Raw genomic sequence first — 19942 nt, 5'->3', positions numbered from 1 at the left:
TTGCCCCAGCCGTTTAAGAGATAACTACTCCGAAAAACCTTGGAGAAGAACAGGCCCCCTTAAGACAGTAGCTTTCCACATACATGCCTACATATGCTTACTCTTTTCTTGGGTTAGTGCAGCAGCTCACTAATCTGGCTGCTGCCCCTTCTCGCCTCATTAAAGGTGATCTATTCCTGTGAAGTGCAGGTCTCCTTTTTCTGAACCTCGCTTTCCCTAACTCCCTTACCTTACACTCTGAATTTTGCTTTTTACTGTTCAGAGAAATTCAATAATGGAGATACACAGGGCCTATGACTGGTACACAAAATAGGGCACCAACCCAGGAGAATCCTGGAAGAAATGGTTGCACTGGGACTTAAAGATTCAGAAAGATAAGCACTCTAGCCTCTATGTAGCTTTTGTGCTATAGGAAGAATTTGTAGTCTCCTACACTACTTTCTTTTTCTGATTGAAGAAATAAAAATGTAAGTTTTGCCTTTAGAATTCGGACATCCAGACTTCCCAGGTGGTCCAGATATTAACAATCTGCCTGCCAATGTAGGGAACATGGGTTGGATCCCTGGTCCGGGAAAATCCCATACGCTGCAGGCTCACCACAACTACTGAGGCTCCAGTCCTAGAGACCCTGCTCTACAGCAAGAGAAGCCTCTGCAATGAGAGGCCTGAGCACCTCAACTAGAAGTAGTCCCCTCTCACAGCAAACAGAGAAAACCCACAGGCAGCAAGGAAGACCCAGCGCAGTCAGAAATAAAAATAATAAAAAGAATTCAGACATCGCTTCTATACATGGGGAAAATATTCATCTCAAACAGAGATGGATGAATCACCTGACTCTAGAAAAGCGGTAGGTAAGACCTTTTCGATTTCCTGTCCCTCTTTAGCAAATCTTTCCAAAATTCTACCCCGGCATTCATCCCACAACATGAGACATGAAACTACCGGATGTCAAGTTCTCAAATGGCCTGCCCTGGAAAGGAAGACACGGGCTCAAGCCTCCGGACTAGCCTTGCAAATGTCCTTTAATTACACATACTCCCAGAACTGTGATAGGAGCCCGAGAGAAATTCAGAAACCCAGAAAGGGGGAAAGGCAGAGGCATGACTATTGCCTGTTCCCTTCTGGAAGAAAGGAAGAAGGAAGAAAAAGGGAGGGAGGAATGAAGAAAGAGAAAGAGAGGAATAAAGACGAACACGCTTTATAAATGTATACGGAAACTGAAACCCTAGAAAGTCCTTCCTGTGGCCACGCGGGTGTGGCCCTGTGGCTGCACCCCGGCATGAGGAGGGGTCAAATCCAAAGATGCCGCTAGGAGTGCCGAGGGGTTCAGGACTCAGTTCAGTCGCTCAGTCGTGTCCGACTCAGGGCTCAGGTTTGAATAAAGAAGGGCCTGATCTAGCCAGAGCCTGTCCGAGCAGAGCGAGAGGCCAGGACTTCGGGGAAGGTGATTTTCACTAACAGGGTTCAGAAGGGAGAGCCGCCCCCCTGTACAGAAGTCTGACTCATCTTCCCCAAAGGCCAGGTCTGACCGAAGGAGGGGGCGCTCCCTGCCCACAGCGGACAAAAGGCCCAGGAAACGCATCGGGCGCCCAGACTTGGCCAGATGAACAAGCCCGGGACTGGCTCCCAGCGGGCCCCAGAGAACCCCGCGGGCCTGAGACGCGCCTCGCCTCGGTCCCGACTTTCCGCTTACGTCACTGATCGTCGCGGTCCAGAGCCCGACCTCGGGGACGGTGCCCACAGCCGCCGGGCCGCAGCACAGGAGGCAGAGGGCGAAGCGCAGCAGCGGGCGCCCGGCGGTAAGACGGCGGCGGGGCGGGAGCCAGACCCCATCACGGGAGACGGCAGCCATCTTTACGCAGAAGCCGCACCTGGCGCTCCGCCACACCGCGAGCCCGCACCTGGTGCCGGCCCGCCCCGGGAGGCAGGTTCTGGCCCAGGAAGTATGGATAGGACGTGGAGGCGGGGCTCAGGACTGGCCGGGGCGGAGAGTAGGAGCGGGGGCCAGAGCGTGAAATGTGAGGGGGAGTGGCGGGGGCGGGGGGAAATCCGAGCGTGGGGGTGGGGCCAGGCGGGGAGGCGGGGCCGGGAGAGGAGGCGAGGGGCGGGGCTCAGGGCCGGCCGGGGCGGAGAGTGGGGGTGGGGGGTGGCCAGAGCGTGAAATGTGAGGGGGAGGGGCGGGGGCGGAGGGAAATCCGAGCGTGGAGGTGGAGCCAGGCGGGGAGGCGGGGCCCGGAGAGGAGGCGAGGGGCGGGGCTCAGGGCCGGCCGGGGCGGAGCCGGGGCTGGGGGTCTGAGCCTGAAGAGTGAGGGGGCGGGACGGGGTGGGGGGTTCCGAGCGTAGAGGTGGGGCTAGGCGGGGAGGCGGGGCCCAGAGGGGAGGCGAGGGGCGGGGCCCCTCGGCGTTGGGCCTCAGTGTGAAAGCGGGGCGGCAGGGGAGGCGGGGCTCTGAACCAGGCTCGTGTGGAGGCGGGGCTCAGGAGAGGAAGCGAGGGTCGGAGCTCAGGGCTGGCCGGGGCGTGGAGCTTGAGGTGGGGCAAGAGCGTGGAAAGAAAAAGGGGCGGGGAGGAAGACGGGTCCAAATACGAAGGTGGGGCGGGGCAGGGAGGGAACCGGCAGAGGAGGCGAGGGGAGGAGCTCAGCGTTGGGCAGGAGTGTGGAAGCGGGTGGGAGGGGAGGCGGGGTTCTGAATAGACCTGAGCTGGAGGTGGCTTTAGCCAGAGGCCGAAAGCTCGGGTCCCAGACTCCACGTGACTGTGGTCAGAGGCTTTTGTTGTTGTTCAGGCGCCCAGTGGTGTCCAGATTCTTTCCGATCCAATGGACTGCAGCAGGCCAAGCCTCCCTGTCCCTCATCATCTCCTGGAGTTTGCCCAAGTTCATGTTCATTGAATCCGTGATGCAATCCAGCCATCTCATCCTCTGACGCCCTCTTCTTGTTCTGCCCTCAATCTTTCCCAGCATATAAAATATAAAGTTTTAACAAATAGAGAAAATTAAGTGGATGGCAATGTCTGTATGAGGATTAATAGTTAGTTGAACAACATAACCAATAAATACTGATTAATAGATTAAAAAAAATTCTTTCCCAGCACCAGGGACTTTTCCAATGAGTTGTCTGTTCACAACACATGACCAAAACACTGGAGCTTCAACTTCAGCATCAGTCCTTCTAGTGAATATTCGGGAGTGATCTCCCTTAAGATTGACTGGTTTGATCTCCTTGCTGTCCAAGGGACTTTCAGGAGTCTTCTCCAGCAGCACAGTTGAAAGGCATCAATTCTTTGGCCTTCTGCCTTCTTTATAGTCCAGCTCCCACAACCATATCTGACCATTGGGAAGACCATAGCCTTAACTATACAGACCATTGTTGGCAGAGTAATGTCTCTGCTTTTCAACACAGTTTAGGATTGTCATCGCTTTCCTGCCAAGAAGCAATCGTCTTCTGATTTCATGGCTGTAGTCACTGTCCGCAGTGATCTTGGAGTCCAAGAAGAGGAAATCTGCCACTACTTCTACCTTTTCCCCTTCTATCTGCCATGCAGTAATGCGCCCAGATGCCATGATCTTAGTTTTTTTAATATTTAGTCTTAAGCCAGCTCTTTCACTCTGCTCCTTCACCCTCATCAAGGGGCTCTTTAATTCCTCTTCACTTTCTGTCATCAGACTGGTATCATCCACATATCTGATGTTTCTCCCACCTATGTTGATTCCAGCTTGTAACATCCAGCCTGTCATTTCCCGTGATGTGCTCAGTGTATAGGTTAAACAAACAGGGTGACAGAGGCTTATAGGGTGGAGCTACTAGTTAAAGTTCTCTGTGTGATTCAGTTTCTTGGATCCTTTGCATTTGTTCATACCCCAAGCCCCCCATCTCAGGGGAAACAAATTGTTTTCCAAATTCATGGTGCGTGCCTGCAAAGTGCTTTGAGGTCGGGTCAGTTGAACCCAAGGCACTGTATTGTGAGTACATTGTCAGTGGGATTGTTAATAATTTTTAGAACAAATGAAGTTGCCTGGTTACTGTTTAAAGCTCAGAGGGGCAAAGCTTTTGTCTGTCTTAATTGTTTACTTCACCAGGCATTTTCGACTGTGAAAAGTGAATAACTATCTTGCTGTCAAAGAGAACTGCAGTTGTTCATTCATTATTAAATGTAAATAATGTCCAGAGGGAGAATGAAGTCCTAGTCTAACAGTCATTAATGTAAAATATGATCAATTTACAGTCAAGAGGAGCTGGCCTTATCAGTCACCCTCTGCTGCGCTGTGCTTGGTCGCTCAGTCCTGTCCGGTTCTTTATAACCTCATGGACTGTAGCCCTCCAGGCTCCTCTGTCCATGGGATTCTCCAGGCAAGAACACTGGAGTGGGTTGCCATGCCTTCTTCCAGGTAATCTTCCCATCCCGGGGATCAAACCCAGGTCTCCCACATTGCAGGCAGATTCTTTACTGTCTGAGCCACCAGGAACCAGTTCGTCACTCTACTCACTCTTATAGCCGGTAATTATTGAGAGCCTGCAGTGCAGTATGTGTGTGCTCAGACTCTTTGTGTCAGACTCTGTGTCAGACTCTTTGCAACCCCACAGACTGTAGCCCACCAGGTTCCTCCGTCCATGGAATTTTCCAGGCAAGAATAATGGCATGGGTTGCTGTTCCCTCTTCCAAGGGATTTTCCTGACCCAGGGTTCTAACCTATGTCTCCTGTGTCTCCTGCATTGGCAGGCAGATTATTTACCACTGAGCCACCTGAAAACTGCATTGAGGGCCTAATGCATAATAAAGACTGCATCTCCATTCCATCTGTGCCTTTCCCAGCAAGTAGTTGATATCATTGCTATGTGGATGGAAATAATAGCCTATGCCAAAGGCCTGGAGGAACAGAGAGACCTACCAGATGGCTAGTTATTGGTGTGAGATGGACAGTGGGAAGACTAGGAGTATTTAAACAGTAGTAGAATATCAGTGTCCTCCTAAGCAGTTTAGTCTAAGACATCAGTGAGGCAGTAACGGTTCTTCTTTTTTTTTTTTTCAATAAGGGTTCTCAGGCAAGGAGGATGAAGTGACCAGATCATTTTGGTTATCATATGGAAACTGTGTTAAGGAGGGTGATGAGATGATCAGTTAAGAATACATCAATGCTTTGTAGGACTAGTGAAGAATAAATTACAGTAATTCAGAGATGATGGTCTCAACCACAGAAGCATCAATGAGAATGGGGATTTGGATGGATTCCACAGATATGTAAGATGGAGACTTTAAAAAACAAGCAAACAAAAACAAAACAAAACCCTTGGTGATTGATTAGATACCGGAGCTTAGGAAAGAAAGGAGTTGAGGCTGGAACCAAGGTTTCTGGCTGGAATAAGTGAGTTGTGGAGGAGAAAAGTTAGGGGATCTAGGACCAGAGGGCTCCACAAAGGGATAATTCATTCGGGCAACTGTACATTGGGGAAAGAGGAATACCCCCCCCAGAAAAAGAGGGCTACCCAAACAATTCAAGGAATACTGGACAGAGTCTGAGCTGGTGTTGGCTTGCTATTGGAATGGGAGGCCTAAGGGGCCAGGTAATAAATAGAGTCTGAGTCCATAGTTGGATCCACTGGGTTCACAGACCCACATCCGGTAAGTTTCCTGGTTCCAGGTAGTATAATTGGAATATGCATAGCTGATAGCTGACACTATCTAACACTGGTCCTTGGTGTCTAGGAGAAGAGTTGTTTTAGTGGAGATGGCTAAGTAGAAGCCTCTGAATCTGCCCCGATGACCAAAGCATCTTATCTCCTGGGGGGAATGGCAGAAATTAGTGCTGCATTTAAAAGATGTAGTGGTGGTGGTTACCATCACATCACCATTTAATGCCTCTTCCATTGTAGGTGCTCCCATTATTATTATTAATGAAGGACACTTTATGTCCTTTTCCACTGATTCACTCACATGCTTCTACCCAGACCTTTTTCTCTCACATCTGATCTTTTCCCTCCCAATTCCCGACCAGCCGGCCAAGCCATTAACCACTGCCCATAAATCCATGTATATTTCAACTTCAGACAACCCTTTCCAGGAAAAGTGAATAAGCAGATGCATTGCTTAAAGCCTCTATCCCCATGCCCCACCCTGGAGACGTGGACAGGATTTCATCCTCACCCTTGTCTTTCAAGGCCACCCTAAGTAAGAGTAAAATGTAGCTGCACATGAAAAGATGTTCAGCATAACTAACCATCAGGGAAATACGAGTTAACCACAAGAAGGTATCACCTCACACCTATTTTAATGTCTGTTATCAATATTAAATAAATAATAGTACACAAATGATTAAATAAATAGGAGAGGAAAAAACCTCTTCTTTACTGTAAGACACCAACAAATAAAGAATTAATGGAGTTAGAAAATTATCATTTGGTAACTGTCATACTTGATTCTTTGGCACTGCCTTTCTTTGGGATTGGAATGAAAACTGACCTTTTCCAGTCCTGTGGCCACTGCTGAGTTTTCCAAATTTGCTGGCATTTTGAGTGCAGCACTTTCACAGCATCATCTTTTAGGGTTTGAAATAGTTCACCTGGAATTCCATCACCTCCACTAGCTTTGTTCGTAGCGATGCTTCCTAAGGCCCACTTGACTTCACATTCCAGGATGTCTGGCTCTAGGTGGGTGAGCACACCATCGTGGTTACACCGGTCATGAAGATCTTTTTTGTATAGTTCTTCTGTGTGTTCTTGACACCTCTTCTTAACATCTTCTGCTTCTGTTAGGTCCATACCATTTCTGTCCTTTATTGAGCCCATCTTTGCTTGAAATGTTCTCTTGGTATCTCTAATTTTCTTGAATAGCTCTCTAGTCTTTCCCATTTGATTGATTTCCTCTATTTCTTTGCACTGGTCACCAAGGAAGGCTTTCTTCTCTCTCCTCACTATTCTTTGAAACTCTGCATTCGTATGGGTATATCTTTTCTTCTCTTCTTTGCCTTTCACTTCTCTTCTTTTCTCAGCTGTTTGTAAGGCCTCATCAGATAACCATTTTGTCTTTTTGCATTTCTTTTTCTTGGGGAGGGTCTTGATCACTGCCTCATGTACAATGTGATGAGCCTCCTTCCATAGTTCTTCAGGCACTCTGTCTATCAGCTCTAATCCCTTGAATCTATTTCTCACTTCCACAGTATAATCATAAGGGATTCGATTTAGGTATACCTGAATGTGTTCTAGTGATTTTCCCTACTTTCTTCAATTTAAGTCTGAATTTTGCAATAAAGAGTTCATGATCTGAGCCACAGTCAGCTCCCAGTCTTGTTTTTGCTGACTGTATAGAGCTTCTCCATCTTTGGCTGCAAAGAATATAGTTTTTTTAAGAATATAATTTTTATATAATTATTTGGCTGCAAAGAATATAAAGATAGAGGAACCAGAGATCAAATTGCCAATATCCGTTGTGTCATGGAAAAAGCAAGAGTCCCAGAGAAACACCTACTTCTTCTTTATTGACTACACCAAAGACTTTGACTGTGTGGATCACAACAAACTGTGGAAAATTCTTCAAGAGATGGGAATACCAGACCACCTTACCTGCCTCCTGAGAAATCTGTATGCAGGTCAAGAAGCAATAGTTAGAACTGGACATGGAACAACAGACTGGTTCCAAAATGGAAAAGGAATACATCAAGGCTGTATATTGTCACCCTGCTTATTTAACTTCTATCCTGAGTACATCAGTGTGAAATGCTGGGTTGGATGAAGCACAAGCTGGAATCAAGATTGTCAGGAGAAATATTAATAATCTCAGATATGAAGATGACACCATCCTTATGGCAGAAAGTGAAGAAGAACTAAAGAGCTTCTTGATGAAAGTGAAAGAGGAGAGTGAAAAAGCTGGCTTAAAACTCAAAATTCAAAAAACTAAGATCTTGGCATCCGGTCCCATCACTTCATGGCAAATAAATGGGGAAACAATGCAAACAGTGAGAAACTATTTTCTTCAGCTCCAGAATCACTGGAGATGGTAACTGCAGCCATGAGATTAAAAGATACTTGCTCCTTGGAAGGAAAGCTATGACCAAGCTAGAAAAGAAGAAAGAAAGTAAGTTAGTTGCTCAGTCGTGTCTGACTCTTTGCGACCCCATGGACTGTAACCCACCAGGCTCCTCTATCCATGGAATTTTCCAGGCAAGAATGACCAACCTAGATAGTATATTAAAAAGCAGAGACACCACTTTGCCAGCAGAGGTCCGTCTAGTCAAAGCTATGGTTTTTTCCAGTAGTCATGTATGGATGTGGGAGTTGGATTGTAAAGAAAACTGAGCACCAAAGAATTGATGCTTTTGAACTGTGGTGTTGGAGAAGACTCTTGAGAGTCCCTTGGACTGCAAGGAGATCAAACCAGTCAATCCTCAAGGAGATCAGTCCTGAATATTCATTGGAAGGACTGATATTGAAGCTGAAACTCCAATACTTTGGCCACCTGATGTGAAGAACTGACTCATTGGAAAAGACCCTGATGCTGGGAAAGATTGAAGGTGGGAGGAAAAGGGAATGACAGAGGATGAGATGATTGGATGACATCACTGAATCGATGGACTTGAGTTTGAGCAAACTCTGGGAGTTGGTGATAGACAGGGAAGCCTGGCATGTTGCAGTCCATGGGGTCGTGAAAAGTTGTTGCTGACACACGAAAATATGCCAGAATTCTTGGCCTCCAGAGGAGAAGAATTCAATCCGGGGCCAGAGACAAGGCTTGATTGCTCAAAGCTTTGTGTAATAAAGCTTTATTAAAGTATTAAGGAGATAGAGAAAGCTTCTGATATAGGCATCAGAAGGGGGCAGAAAGTACCCCCTTGCTAGCATTAGCAATGGAGTTATATACTCTCAAATTAGTTATTACAGTGAATCAAAAGAATGTCTGGAGGTTGTAAAGACCTCACTAGGCCTACTCCCATAATTTACACCTTAAGATAACAGGATTAGGTTTTTTCCAGAGACTGTGCTCAAGCAGGATACATTATAGTTACATAATCCTAAGGAATGTAGAGGGAAAAAAGTTTGTGCTTTCTTCCTCCTTGAGAATTACAGACCCCTCTCTCCATGGGGACCCCTGGACTTCTTATCAACCTGCCTAGGAATTGACTTAGTCACAAAGAGTGGGAAATGACTGAGCGACTGAACTGAACTTCGACTTAATTCAGAAAGAATCATCAGCTGGATTCTAAAATTAAAAGTTTGATAAGAAAGTATCTGTCACAAACTACTTATTAATTATAAAGGGGAAAATGGTAATTTTATGGTAGAGAAACCTGGCAGACACCACCTTAATGATGAAAGTTAACATCACAACAAGTGGGACAAATTGACTTCATATGTCTCATGACATGATGCCCTGAAAAGAAACAGCATCACTTCTGTGGTTTTCCTGCCAGAAATGCATTACCTGAATCAAATCATGAGGAAGCCTCAGATAAACTCAAAATGAACATTCTACAAAGCGACTAGCTGGATTGAATTTCTAACTGTTCCTTTTCACAAGAAACTTGTATATCATATATTTTTCTATTCTGTGTAAATTGTATTGTTTACTAATGCTTCATACAGACTTTCCTGGTGGTTCACTGGTCCACCTGGTGGTTCACTGGTCCACCTGCCAGTGCAGGAAATGTAGGTTCAATTGCTGGGTCAGGAAGATCCCCTGAAGAAGGAAATGGCAACCCACTCCGGTAATCTTGCCTGGGAAATCCCATGGACAGAGGAGCCTGGTGGGCTACAGTTCATGGGGTTGCTAAAGAGTCGGACACGACTTAGTGACTAAAACAATTAGAATAAGAAACACTTCATACAGACCCCTTGTTATATAACCATCAAAATTCAAGAGCACTAGTAGAACACTAGCCAATTCTCACCAGTAGGTTAGCAGATTGAAGATATTTTATAGAAAACACTGTCTAAATGGCTTTTTAATCCAGAGTTTTCATCTTCCAACTTCAACTGATGTATATATATATATATATATATATATATATATATATATATAATTTAAATCATTAAAACCATGGGAATTCCCTGGTGGTCCTGTGGTTAGACTCTGCACTTTCAATGGTGGGAGCCTGGTCAGAGAACTAAGATCCTGCAAGCCCAATGGCCAAAAAAGTAAAATTGTATCAATTATATAATAAATAAATCATGAAAACTTTAACCAGTCAACAGACATTGTGTGCCCTTACTCAGTGCTAATTATCACACATTTGTACTGATTGCTGGTAATGGACATAGTAGGGATTTTACATTATTAAAGAACAAATGGTATTTATGTTTTTTTCTTTCTGCATTTCTATTATAACATAGATTCCAAGAAAGATTGTAACTAACATCATTGACTTAAGCAAATCAAGTAAAATTGGTATTTTCTACCTCCAAGATAGAAAGTGACACTGCCTGGATAAGAATACGGAGATCTACCAAGTGTAGTTCCATCACTGTGAGGAAACGAACCTGGAAGGAGTTGATAATACAATGTAATACAAGGTAAGGGCTTCCCTGGTGGCTCAGTTGGTAAACAATCCACCTGATTCACCTGAAGTGTGGATATCAGGAGTGTATTGGGGGGATTTGCTTACTTTTTTTCAAGAGCTTTTATTTCTTAGAGATTTCTTTAGCATCCCCCCAGAAGTGAGGCAGGAAATAGATGAGCCCCAGGCTGAGCAGCTGGAGCTTGTCCCCTGTGGAGTGATACGCCAAGATGAAGAGGAGAGAAGCTAAGCCCTGCCCAGATAAGAGACCACGTATTTCTTTCTCCAAGTCAAGGGGACCTTCTTGAGACCCCGTGCACAGCAAGGCTCCTTGGAGGTCGAAACTGGAGTGATGTCAACCTACCCATAGGCCTCTTCTCTAGAATCCATCTTGGCTAAGAGACGCATGTGCACACATGGGAGAACCCTGACAAAATCCAAGTACAGATTCAGAAGCAAGCAAAGCAGGACGACTGACCAAAGGAAACCGGGAAGAAACGCCCCCGTATAAGTGAGGGCACAACTCTCTCTCTGTGCCCCCCTGTGTGTTTATCCACACGTACCCCTTTTCCTCCTCATAAACTCTTTAGTTATTTCACTACTTTCCTCTTCTTTGTGGAAATTCATTTCCTGCAAAGCCACATGGGCCAGGTGCTTGTCACCGACGGCTGGTCTAGTGGCTAGGGTTCGGCACTCGCTGTTGCAGCCTGACTTCAGTCTCTGGCCGGGAGCTGAAATCGTGCTTCAAGCCGCTGCAGACCAAGGCCATGCAAGATCAAAATCAGATCCTGAGATAAGGATTTAGGTGGAAGTAGTTCATTTGAGGGGAGAAGGAACTGGCAACCCACTCCAGTATTCTTGCCTTGAGAATCCTGTGGACCGAGGAACCTGGTGGGCTGATGTCCATAGCGTCGCACAGAGTCAGACACGACTGAAGCGACTTAGCATGCATGCATGCCTTGGAGAAGGAAATGGCAACCCACTCCAGTATTCTTGCCTGGAGAATCCCAGGGATGGGGGAGCCTGGTGGGTTGCCGTCTATGGGGTCGCACAGAGTCAGACACGACTGAAGCAGCAGCAGCAGTTCATTTGAGAGGTACAGTAAACACCAGGAGGGGAATGTCATGGTCTGAATTGTAACCGCCCCCCCATTCATATAGTAAAGTTTTAACCTCCAATACCTCAGAATGCAACTATATATGGAGACAGGGCCTTTAAAGAGATGATTAAGGTAAAAATGAAGTCACACAGGTGAGCCCAGGGCGTCCCTGGTGGCTCAGTGGTAAAGAATCCACCTCCCAGTGCAGGAGAGGCAAGAGACATCGGTTTGATCTCTGGGTTGGGAAGATACCCTGGAGGAGGGAATGGCAACCCACTCCAGAATTCTCGCCTAGAGAATCCCATGGACAGAGGAGCCTGGAGGGCTACAGTCCTCGGGGTCACAAAGAGTTGGACATGATTTAGTGACTGAAGAACAACAATTCCAGTATGACTAGGTCTTTGTGAGAAGAGGAGATGAGGACATAAACACACACAGGAAAAAGACCATGTGAAAGCATAGGAAGAAGACGGCCATTTACAAGCCAAGGAGAGAGGCCTCAGAAGAAACCAAGCCTGCCAACACCCTGGTCTCTGACCCCTTGGTTGAAGCCTAGGAAAATAAATTTCTGTTATTTAAGCGACCCAGCCTGTGGTGCTTTGCTTTGACTGCCCTAGCAAGCTGATACAGGGAGTGAGGAAATGTGACAGGGGAGGAAAATACAGGGGGAGTTATCAAGTCAGCATCTTTGTAGGCAAGGGGAGTGTATCCCACAGAGAGACTTGCAGGAACATGCGAGGCACATGCCTCAGAGTCAGCTCACAAGGGATGAGGGAGCTGGGATATTCATTTTTCATTTATTTATGGCTGTGCTGGGTCTTCGTTGCTGCACAGGCTTTTCCTAGTTGCAGTGAGCAGGGGCTGCTCCTACCTGGGGTGCACAGGCTTCGGTATTTGCAGCACGTGGGTTCAGCAGCTGTGGCCCCCGGGCTCTCGCGTGCAGGTTGAGTGATTGCGGTGCATGGCCTCAGTTGCTCCTTGGCATGTGGGATCCTCCTGGAGCAGGGATTGAACCCATGTCTCCTGCACTGGCAGGCAGAGGCTTTACCACTGAACTACCAGAGAAGCCCAAGCTGGAATATTTATTTAGTCACACCTGTTAGTCCTTGGTTGAAGGACCAATTACACTGTCAATTCCAGACTGCTATGAGCGGGTATTAATTTATTTGGCTGTGTCGAGTCTTCGTTGTGGCTTGCGGGCTTAATTACTTGACCAGGGATCGAACCCACATCCTCTACATTGGAAGCTGGATTCCCAACCACTGGACCAGGGAAGTCCCCATCGTAAGACTTTTAATACTACATTTTAAATCATTTAACAGAAGCTGTTATAAGTTAATCATATCTACTATAAACCTTAAAGAATAAAAACAAAGTTATAGCTAACAATCTATAGGAGGTAAAACAAAATCAGAAAAAATTTGATTATTCCAAAAGAACGCAGAAAAAGTAAATAAAGTGAATTAAGAACAGATAAAACAGAAAACACATAGAAAGCTAACTGACTGAAACCCAAGTGTATCAATAATCATGTTTCAGTTCAGTTGTTCAGTCATGTCTGACTCTTTGCGACCCCATGGACTGCAGAACCGCAGGCCTCCCTGTCCATCACCACCTCCCGGAGTTTACTCAAACACATGTTCATTGAGTTGGTGATGCCATCCAACCATCTCATCCTCTGTTGTCTCCTTCGCCTCCTGCCTTATCTTTCCCAGCATCAGCGTCTTTTCAAATAAGTCAGTTCTTCCCATCAGGTGGCCAAAGTATTGCAGTTTCAGATTCAGCATCAGTCCTTCCAATGAATATTCAGGACTGATTTCCTTTAGGATCAACTGGTTGGATCTCCTTGCTGTTCAAGGGACTCTCAACAGTCTTCTCCAGCACCATGGTTCAAAAGCATCAATTCTTCAATGCTCAGCTTTTTTTATAGTCCAACTCTCACATCGATACATGACTTATCTACCATACATGTTTATCTGCCCTAATTAAAAGGCAGCAGTTAAAACAGATGGTTCAAAAAAAAAAAACCAAACATCAGATGGTTAAAAAAACAGTATCCAATTGTATTCTACTTACAAGAAAGGCACTTTATAAAGACACAAGTGGGTTAAAATTGAAAGAATGAAAAATAATATGACTTGCTGACAGTACAGAGGAACGCTGGAGTGACTATATTAACATCAGAGAAAGTAGATTTCATAGCAGAGACTATTATAAGGGATATAGCAAGGTCATTTCATCAGAAAGACATAACAATCCTATACATTTATGTTTCTATTAACAGAGCTTAAGACAAATGAAGGAAAAACTAATAGGAAATAGAGAAAAACCCACAGTTATAGTTGGAGATTTCAATAATCTTCCCTGAATAATGGACAGAAATAAAAACAATCTATCAGGATATAATTGACTGGAACAATACAATCAACCAACTTGACCTGATTAATCGTAATAGAACATTTCACTCTGAAACAAGAAAATACACATTCTTCTCAAGTCCACATAATCATTTACCAAAACAGACCATACTTTGGTAAAATGTTCATACTGATGAATTTAGGAAGGGGGTACATGAGTTCCATTATAGGGGAGGAAAAACTTAACTTTTTTCCTCTATGATCCTAGGTTCTCATCTGGGACCCTGCAAATCAGACTGATGAAATGTTAACAAAAGAAAATTGTTTATTAACACATGTATTATGCATATACATAGGAGAACTCTATGATGAGTAACTCAAAGGGATGGTTGGTACCTGGGATTTACACAACATTTTAATAAAGAACAATAAATTTTTAGGGAAGTGACAAGATAGAGGGAAAGGGATTTTATGTTTTCAAGGTGGCAGACAGCAGAAGGTAAATATTTGGGGGAAGGTAAAGGAGTAAGGTTCGGTTATGCAGGTCCGTGTCAGAGCTGACTTCCTGTCTTCTTTGTAGCCATAAAACTTGCCCTGGAAAGGAGATTTATGGAAGTCCAGGTATTCTAGAGGTTTCTGCTTTTAGTCAGATAAGGGAAGCTTGTCAGATAAAGAAGCTGAGAGGGCTTCTTTCTGCATCTGTTGATTCTCACTTAACATTATCCTTAGAGACACAGATGTAGAGAAGAGACACCGAGCGGGGAAAGGGAGATGGTGGGAGGATGGGACTGACATGTGTATACTGCTCTGTATAAAATAGATAACTAACGAGAGCCTACTGTGCGGGACAAAGAGCTCCACTCAATGCTCTGCGGTGACCTGAATGGGAAGGAAATCGAGAATAGAGGGGATGTATGTGCAGCTGATTCCCTGTGCTGTACAACAGTGTATTACAACATTGTAAAGCAACTCTACTCCAATTAGATTTTTTTTAAGATAAAAGATAATTGGAAAAAAAAGTTATCCTTATGCCAAAGTGGCATATTTTGAGGTGGCATATTCTAATTTCCTACATTATATAAATATGTATAATTTTCTATATATTTAAACTATCTTAATTTAAAGCATTGTAAAAACTGCAAGTTTTGTCTAATTTCTTGAATAGTTAAGCAAAAATGAATAATCATGGACTGATCATTTTGAGGAGTCCTTAAGAACTTGCTTTTTACCAGTCCATAGTTCACCAAGATATAGATAAAGGAGGATTTGAAATATCTGGTAGAACAAAGTTCTAAAACTTAAAAAATTTTATTGAGATATAACTTATATACCATAAAATTCATATACTGTAAGTTAAAATTCAATGGTTTTTAGTAAATTTTACATGAAAATATTCTAAAGTAGTGATCTTTGGGCCACAATTTCCAAAAATAATTATTTTGTTAAAATACAAATAAATTAGGCAATTTGGGCATGCTAAACTTAAATAGTATTGGCAGTTTTACTTCTGTCCTTAGAGCTTTAAAAGGGAGAAAATAAAATCTACATTTTTATGTAGATTTGTACGTGGAAACACCATTCATTACTGAAATGTTCATTAAAGAAAGCAAAGCTTCCTGTTTTCCCATTTGTCACTCAGAGTACCCAAATGTCTTTAGAGAAGTTAAGTTGCTGTTGTAACTGGTTTATTTTCGGGTGAGTTATTTTCCCACTGATTCATCAGAAGTTCCAATTTGCTTTTGTCATTGACACGGAGAAGTTACAAAAGTCTTTACTTTCATGAGTCAGGACAAGTCTGGCCAGCATCAGCCTGATTTTTAAGATAAGAGCTCTGGTTTGGCCATTTCCTAAGCGGGAATCTGCTTGGTCTGGGGGCCTGGGAGGCAGAGGGAGGGCACTCTGACAGCTTAGGTCCTCAAATCCTGTTGATCAAGCCACCCCTGCTTGATCACCCATATATGGAAAGAGAATAGTCAATGAGGCTCAAATAACTAAATTCCTGGGGGTGACCAATAGGAATGATATCTGGGCATCAGATATGGTTCTTATACGGATGTGTAGGGAGTCGCTTGCCTCTGGGGCATAAGGGCCCATCTCCTGCACTCTGCCCGTGTCCCCACTGCCTGCATCACTGGCACAGATTAAGTCTTTTTCTGAGTTACTTTGTGTCAACTACAAACTGGCACCTGCCATCTACCTCCAAAAGGATTAAATCATGTGCTGCCACAGCTACTAACCTTCAACACCCACTGAAAAAAGTTCAATATGTACTTGATTGCCAGACACATATATACTGATCTTCCCGCTGCTTCTTTGGAGCATTTTCTCAAAGGTGTTGGTGCTGTGTCCTGGGCTATAGTTCTCATCTTGCCCCAAATAACACTTAACTTGCAACTCTCACATGGTGCATTTTTTTTAAGTCGATTTGCATTATACTGGAGGCAGTTGGCAACATAATCAGGGACAATGCTTCTTCTGTGACGATGCTGAGCTTGCACTGCGTAAGGAATGGAATGGAGAGAAGGCTCTAATTGGGAAAAACCTTGATAACGAGTGTAAGGTCCTTGCGAAGACCTTGCTAGCTCCCTTTCCTACACAACCACCCCGAGGGGCTGCAGGGGAAGGCGGTGCTGCCTTTACTGCACAGGGATGGACACTCAGCCTCCGCGAGAACAAAGGGACCTGCTCGAGATGGCTGGAGGAAGGCTCGAAGGACGGTTGCCTGTCTGGCCCTGGCTACTGGCTTCATGGCTGACTCACGACGCCCTAATCCTTTTCTCCTTTCTACTCAGAAGGATGAGAAGAGGCGTGGAGGGGGAGTTGGCAGAAAAGCAAAGAAGAGGATGAAGAAAAGAAGAAAGAAAGGGGAGAGGTGGGAAGAGAGGGAAAGAGGGAAGGGAGGAAAAAACAGCTCCCCAGGCAGTTACTCTCAACCTGAAGGTCAAGGGCATTTCAGGTGTGTGTTTATTTCGCCTGCCCGCCCCATCCCACCCCAGCCCAGCTGAAGGGAATGGCACAACTTGTTTCTCCCTGTTTTCTCTTCCCCAGTTTTTTTCTTTGCTCCTAAGAGTCACTTACATAAGTAATCTGAGTTTATACAAAAGAGAACTTGAAAGGCTATGTATCAGTTCATGATCAGAAGATTGGGCAACACGTTGTCAGGGATTAGGTCCTCTGAAAGTTAGCGCTTTCAGATATTCCAGTGTGACCGAGAGAAGAATGCAGTGCTTCCGACTGTCTCAGTTAGGGAACTACAAGTGTCAACAACAAGGGTTGCTGTTCTTTAGTTGCTCAGTCCTGTCTGACTGTTTGTGACCCCATGGACTGAAGCCCTCCAGGCTCCTCTGTCCGTGGGATTGCCCAGGCAAGAATACTGGAGTGGACTGCCATTCCCTGCTCCGGGGATCTTCCCACCCCAGGGTTCCAACCCACATGACCTGCGACAGGCAGATTCTTCACCACAGAGCCACCTGGGAAGTCCCCTGATCAAGAGTAGTCCGGCTCTATCCTCCTCTTGAGAAAAGGAGGTGGTGAGAGGTGTTCTGCCATCGCGTCCCATTTGGCCAAGGCCCTGGGGCATCGCTGTGGGGTTGGGCGGAGTTAATTTCTCTTCCATGTCTCGGGAAAGGCTGGAAGCCATGGCTTTCTCTCTACAGCAGAATTGACCCTGGCTTCCCAGACCTTCTCAGGCCACATGGCAGGTACTGTACACACTGGATGGGACTTGGGGGGCCGAGGGCATTTGATGACTTATTCATTATATATTTGTTTACATTATGTAATTAAAATTAGAAATACAAAACACAAAGCATGTTACTTTAGATATGTCACATTAAATGTGTATGAAACTCCCAAGTACGTTCTCAATTTGCTTACTTTATCTTACAGATTTGAACATGTGTTGTTTTTTTTCGGCCACCTGGCTTTTCTGGATGTTAGTTCCCTGACCAGGGATTAAACTCTTGCCCCCTGCAGTGGAAGTGCAGTCTTCACCACTGGACCATCAGGGAAGTTGCCATGAACATACCATTTTAACTTGGGTTTTTTTGCTTGAACTCGTCGGTTGGGTCATGATTTCCCCAAAGCGTGTTTCAGTTACTTTTAAAATCCCTATTGGGTGGAAAGGACATTCTCAACAGTCATCGCCAACAGGAAACTTTATTTGCACAAGCAGATGATACAAAGCAGGTGATACAAAATCTTTTATTGATTTTCAAATAACCATTCAAAAATTTCCAACAGAAATTATCTTGATAGATTTTAACAGCGTTTTGTTTATTTTCCTTTCACTGATAAAATGTGGTGCTGGCATTTCTCATAACAATGCAGATTCCTTTCCACCCCCGAGAAGTTTCTGGTCTGGAGCATTTCAGAGTAACAATAGAGTCAGCTGACCCTGGAGACTGGGGCGCCTGGGCTGGGAGCTGGGATGAGGACCCAGGCTAGGAGGGCCACATGCTGATTTCTGCAGGCCGCAGTGGCTTGGGAGAAGCTATTCACAAGTGAAACAGGCCTGAGGATGCCAGAGGGCTTGGCGTGCCTGTCTGCCATGGGCGCTGGAAGGATCAACACTGAACCTGATCACATCCGTTGACTGCTTTACTAGCAGAGTAAGTTAACTTCTCTTGCCTCCTCTGCCCATGTGTGAAATGGAGATAGTAGTAGTACCTACCTGGTCTTCCCTGGTGGCTCAGTAGTAAAGAAGCCTCCTGCCAATGCAGGAGACGCAGGTTCAGTCCCTCGGTCAGGAAGATCCCCTGTAGGAGGAAACAGCAACCCACTCCATTATTCTTGCCTGGGAAATTCCATGGACAGAGGAGCCTGGTGGGCTACAGCCCATGGGTTCTCAGAAGAGTCGCTCAGAACTGAGCAACTAAGCAACAAACAATGCCTGGTAGGATTACTATGAGGATTAAATGACTCCTGGGCCTGGCCACATAGTAAGTGCTATCCATGTGTTTGTTATGCTGGAGGAGGGCATGGCAACCCACTCCAGTATTCTTGCTTGGAGAATTGCATGGACAGAGAAGCCTGGTGGGCTACAGACCATAGGGTCGAAAAGAGTCAGACACAACTGAAGTGACTTAGCATGCACGCATGGATGTGTTTGTTAAAGTTAGAAGGTCAAGAAGCTCTGGAACAGACTCCCTAGATCACATGCTTGAGCCAGCCAGCTCGGATTCCTTGGTTCTGAATTCTGGCTCCCGCCCTCTCCAGACAGGGGCCATAGAAGACCCTCAACCTTTCCAGCCTCGCTTTACCGGCCCACGCGTGATGATGGCACTTGTACCCAGGTGAGTGATGTCCGGATTAATGTAGCTTTCATAAAGTGCCTGAGACGTAACGAGTGCTCAAGCAGCAATGACTGTTGCGACCCCGCGGAGCTGGGATGTGAACTGAGGGGTCCTGAGCCCTAAGCGTGTTTCCTGCCCGCTGCCCACATCTCCTCCCATGAGTCATGCCTTCCCACAGAAAACTGCTTTACCTCTTGAACTCATCTATGATTTTCTTTTTTTTTAGCCGAGCTCCATGGCAAGCGGGATCCTAGTGTCCTGCCAAGGATGGAAACTGTGTCCTCTGCAATGGAAGTGTGGAGTCCTAACCACTGGACCACCAGAGAAATCCCTTTTATGACTTATTTTAAATCTTTCCCTTCAGATTGTATTTTTCAACCCTCTGATATTTTTTGTGTTTCATCTTTGGGCACTCTGGAGTGGTTTTTCTGTATTTTTTTTTTGGCTGCACTGGGTCTTTGTTGCAGAGCTTGGGCTTCCTCAAGTTGTGGCGCATGGGCTCTAGAGCCTGAAGGCTCAGTAGCTGCCACGCACAGGCCTCTCGAGTTGCAGTACTCAGGCTGAGTTGCCCTGCGGCATGTGGGATCTTAATTCCCTGATCAGGGACTAAACCCACATTCTCTGCATTGGAAGGTGGATTTTTAACCACTGGACCACCACTGAAGTCTCTTCTGTATCTTTAAGAAACAATATCAAGAGTGGTCAGAGCAA

The 19942-nt window shown here is 45.3% G+C and overlaps 2 protein-coding genes and 1 long non-coding RNA gene across 5 annotated transcripts in view; 1 reads left to right on the top strand and 2 right to left on the bottom strand.

Annotated features, from left to right (window-relative positions):
* Positions 1 to 1959, bottom strand: part of TMEM87B (transmembrane protein 87B) — a 49977-nt gene extending 48018 nt beyond the window's left edge. The window contains exon 1 of one of the 2 annotated variants that reach the window (XM_065929847.1): positions 1694 to 1959. In XM_065929847.1, the coding sequence (XP_065785919.1) occupies positions 1694 to 1852 (159 nt within the window). In that variant the 5' untranslated portion in view covers positions 1853 to 1959. The remainder of the gene's footprint in view (positions 1 to 1693) is intronic. The other variant, XM_065929846.1, reaches the window with a different exon arrangement.
* On the top strand, positions 1701 to 19925 carry LOC136164622 (uncharacterized). Of its 2 annotated transcripts, none has more exons than XR_010662384.1 (3): positions 1701 to 1799; positions 19155 to 19231; positions 19458 to 19925. It is a non-coding gene; the product is annotated as an uncharacterized lncRNA (long non-coding RNA). The 2 variants fall into 2 exon arrangements; XR_010662383.1 differs by lacking the exon at positions 1701 to 1799 and adding an exon at positions 18391 to 18547.
* Positions 10401 to 19942, bottom strand: part of MERTK (MER proto-oncogene, tyrosine kinase) — a 124150-nt gene continuing 114608 nt past the window's right edge. The window contains exons 20-22 of the mRNA XM_065929843.1: positions 18610 to 18694; positions 17965 to 18047; positions 10401 to 14531 (exon numbers count right to left, since the gene is read on the bottom strand). Coding sequence (XP_065785915.1) covers positions 14415 to 14531; positions 17965 to 18047; positions 18610 to 18694 — 285 coding nt within the window. The 3' untranslated portion in view covers positions 10401 to 14414. The remainder of the gene's footprint in view (positions 14532 to 17964; positions 18048 to 18609; positions 18695 to 19942) is intronic.

This window comes from Muntiacus reevesi, chromosome 3 (assembly GCF_963930625.1).
Source record: "Muntiacus reevesi chromosome 3, mMunRee1.1, whole genome shotgun sequence".
Lineage (NCBI taxonomy): Eukaryota > Metazoa > Chordata > Mammalia > Artiodactyla > Cervidae > Muntiacus > Muntiacus reevesi.
This window is presented reverse-complemented; position numbering and strand designations above follow the sequence as displayed.